The sequence below is a fragment of the Neltuma alba genome, unplaced genomic scaffold, assembly GCF_004799145.2.
Source record: "Neltuma alba isolate B1F8T4 unplaced genomic scaffold, ASM479914v2 tig00005764_pilon, whole genome shotgun sequence".
Lineage (NCBI taxonomy): Eukaryota > Viridiplantae > Streptophyta > Magnoliopsida > Fabales > Fabaceae > Neltuma > Neltuma alba.
This window is the reverse complement of record NW_021634221.1, coordinates 139838-142648: the sequence shown is the minus strand read 5'-3', so window position 1 is coordinate 142648 and position 2811 is coordinate 139838. Positions and strand designations below refer to the sequence as shown.

Here is a 2811-nt window from a genome sequence, read left to right as displayed (position 1 = left end):
TTATTTTGTTGTCACATTGTAAAATATTATGTTTGTTTTAAATAATTGATGTAATTTATGTATCATCTCCATTTGGTATCTATAGTGTTTTACATTATTTTATCTGTGTTGTACTAACTCTCATATACATATAATTTAGTAATTTACAGTGTCCCATGTTGTTTTTTCTATATTGTACTGACCCTCATATACATATATACATATATATATATATATAAAATTTACTGTTGTTTTATCTATATTGTACTAACTCTCATATACATATATATAATTTACACTGTTTATATTTTTTTTTCTATCATTATATTTGTTTGTATTTATTTATGTTGTTTATATATGTAGTTTATATAATTTATTTATAATAAGGCCTAATAATATTATATGTGATTATATAATGTGATTTATATAATTATAGTTTCATTATTTATCAATTTATATTTATTTCGTTTATCTCACTGTAGCATTATTTTTATTTTATTTTTTTAATTTAAATTGTTATTATATATTAGTTAGTCTATTGTAATATTTATATATTTATTTATATTACCGCATTTATATTACCGCTTTCCCCCCTTCCCCCTATATATATTTATATATACATTGTCTCTATATTATTATTGTAACTAATTATTTGTGTTGTTTATCCTTTTTTTTCCCCTTCTCATATATGTTTATTTGTCATTGTTTATTTATTCATTTATTTTGTTTATAATTTTAAAGGAATAATTTATTTATCGGTGACTTTTGAATCCTAATATTTTATTTGTTATGTTTCAGTGTGCATCAATTTTATTATAATTCTAATTTTTGTTATTATCATTTTAGTTTAATCCATGACCAATCTTACCAAACTCGAGTTTACGACTCTTGATATCACTGGAAAAAATTATTTGTCTTGGGTCTTAGATGCTGAAATCCACCTAGATGCCAAAGGTCTAGGAAGTACTATTTTACCTGGAAATGAAGCAACTAGCCAAGACAAGGCTAAGGCTATGATTTTCCTACGCCACCATTTGCATGAAGGGTTGAAAGCTGAATACCTGACGGTGAAAGACCCGTTAGAATTGTGGAATAATTTAAAAGAAAGGTATGATCATCAAAAAACGGTAATTTTGCCTAAAGCTCGTTATGAATGGATGCATTTGAGGCTCCAAGATTTTAAATCTGTGACTGAATATAATTCAGCAGTTTTCAAAATAAGTTCTCAATTGAAATTATGTGGTGAGAAAATAACAGATGAGGACTTATTAGAAAAAATATTTTCAACTTTTCATGCTTCAAATGTGCTCCTGCAGCAGCAATATCGTGAAAAGGGTTTTAAGAAATATTCTAAATTGATCTCATGTCTTCTTGTGGCTGAACAAAATAACGAGCTATTAATGAAAAATCATGAGATCCGTCCCACTGGATCAGCTCCATTCCCTGAAGCGAATGTGACTGTATGCAATAATCATCATACACGTGGACGCGGTCGTGGTGGTGGTCGTGGCCGAGACCGTGGTCGTGGTAGGGGACGCACAAATTACTGTCATTATGGTGGGGGAAGCAACAATTATAACCCAAATACCCACCCAAAGAAGAAACTTGGGGATGGGCAGAAAAAAGATAAAAATGGCCCTTCAAGAGTTGTTGGAAATTAAGGGGGAGTTCTCATTCACTTCATTGTCTCAAATGTGTATACATCATCTCCTATTTATAGGACCCCAATATTGAAGACTAACCTAAAGAGTTACAAGTACATAAAGAAAGGAATTAAGCAACATAATTGTACAATTGGAGGTTATAGGAAATCAATACTTGAAACCCTTCAATTTGGGAGTTATAAGGTATAATGCCATTAACCATGAGAAGGAATCCCAAGGGGCTAAGGAGTTATGAACATCCACACAACATAATATTTACAACACTCCCCCTTGGATGTTCATAAACAAATATTGTGCCTCATTAAAACCTTACTAGGTAAAATCCAGTGGGACAAAATCCTAGTAAAGGAAAAAGAGTATACAATATACATTGAAGCTGCTTCGTTAAAAAACCTTAACAGAAAAACCCCATGGGACAAAATCTTGGCTAAGGAAAAGAGTACAACATGATCTTTACTCCCCCTAATGACAACATCACTTTTACTCCCCCTGTCAATAGCATCACTCTCTATCATTTTATCATAATAGAGTATACTAATTTCTCAAGTTGTCCAATGCCTTTTCAAACATATCTTTTTTTTAGCTGAACTATGCATAGTACGTCGTCATCAAATTATATTGAAATGTATTCCTCTAACATATCTTCTAGATATGTGGAATTATCAATATATTCTTTACTTGCATTGAGAAAACTGCAAAGAAAGTTTATTATGAAAAATACTATAATATATCTTGTATCGACTCAAATTAATTTAATTTGAATAAAATGATATCATGTAATAGTTTCATAAAACTACATATCCAATCTCAGTTTTGTTATTCACATGCATACCTGCAGAAACTTATCTTTACCATAATATTGACAATATATGTAAATATTATTATAGAATAAATATACGGGACTTCTAATCTATTTAGTTGAATATATTTTGCAAACAAAATTATCATAACAAAATCAATCATTTTGCAATCATTGATGCATTCAGTAACTTGATCTACGGGTCAAGTAAGATGCGAAATTATTTATTTTCTAATATATTTTTCTAAGCCAGATATGTATACTCATATTATCTTATTCAACATAATATTTTAAGCATTGGATTATTTTCTTCTATATAAATGCTTCTGGCATTTTAAATCCCTTAAGAATTCTCATGTAAACTTCATT

The 2811-nt window shown here is 29.3% G+C and overlaps 1 protein-coding gene across 1 annotated transcript; it reads left to right on the top strand.

Annotated features, from left to right (window-relative positions):
• Positions 1-833: 833 nt before the first annotated feature.
• On the top strand, positions 834-1640 carry LOC114748617 (uncharacterized). The gene has a single exon (XM_028937055.1). The coding sequence runs from the start codon at positions 834-836 to the stop codon at positions 1638-1640; it is 807 nt and encodes a 268-aa protein (XP_028792888.1).
• Positions 1641-2811: the final 1171 nt, after the last annotated feature.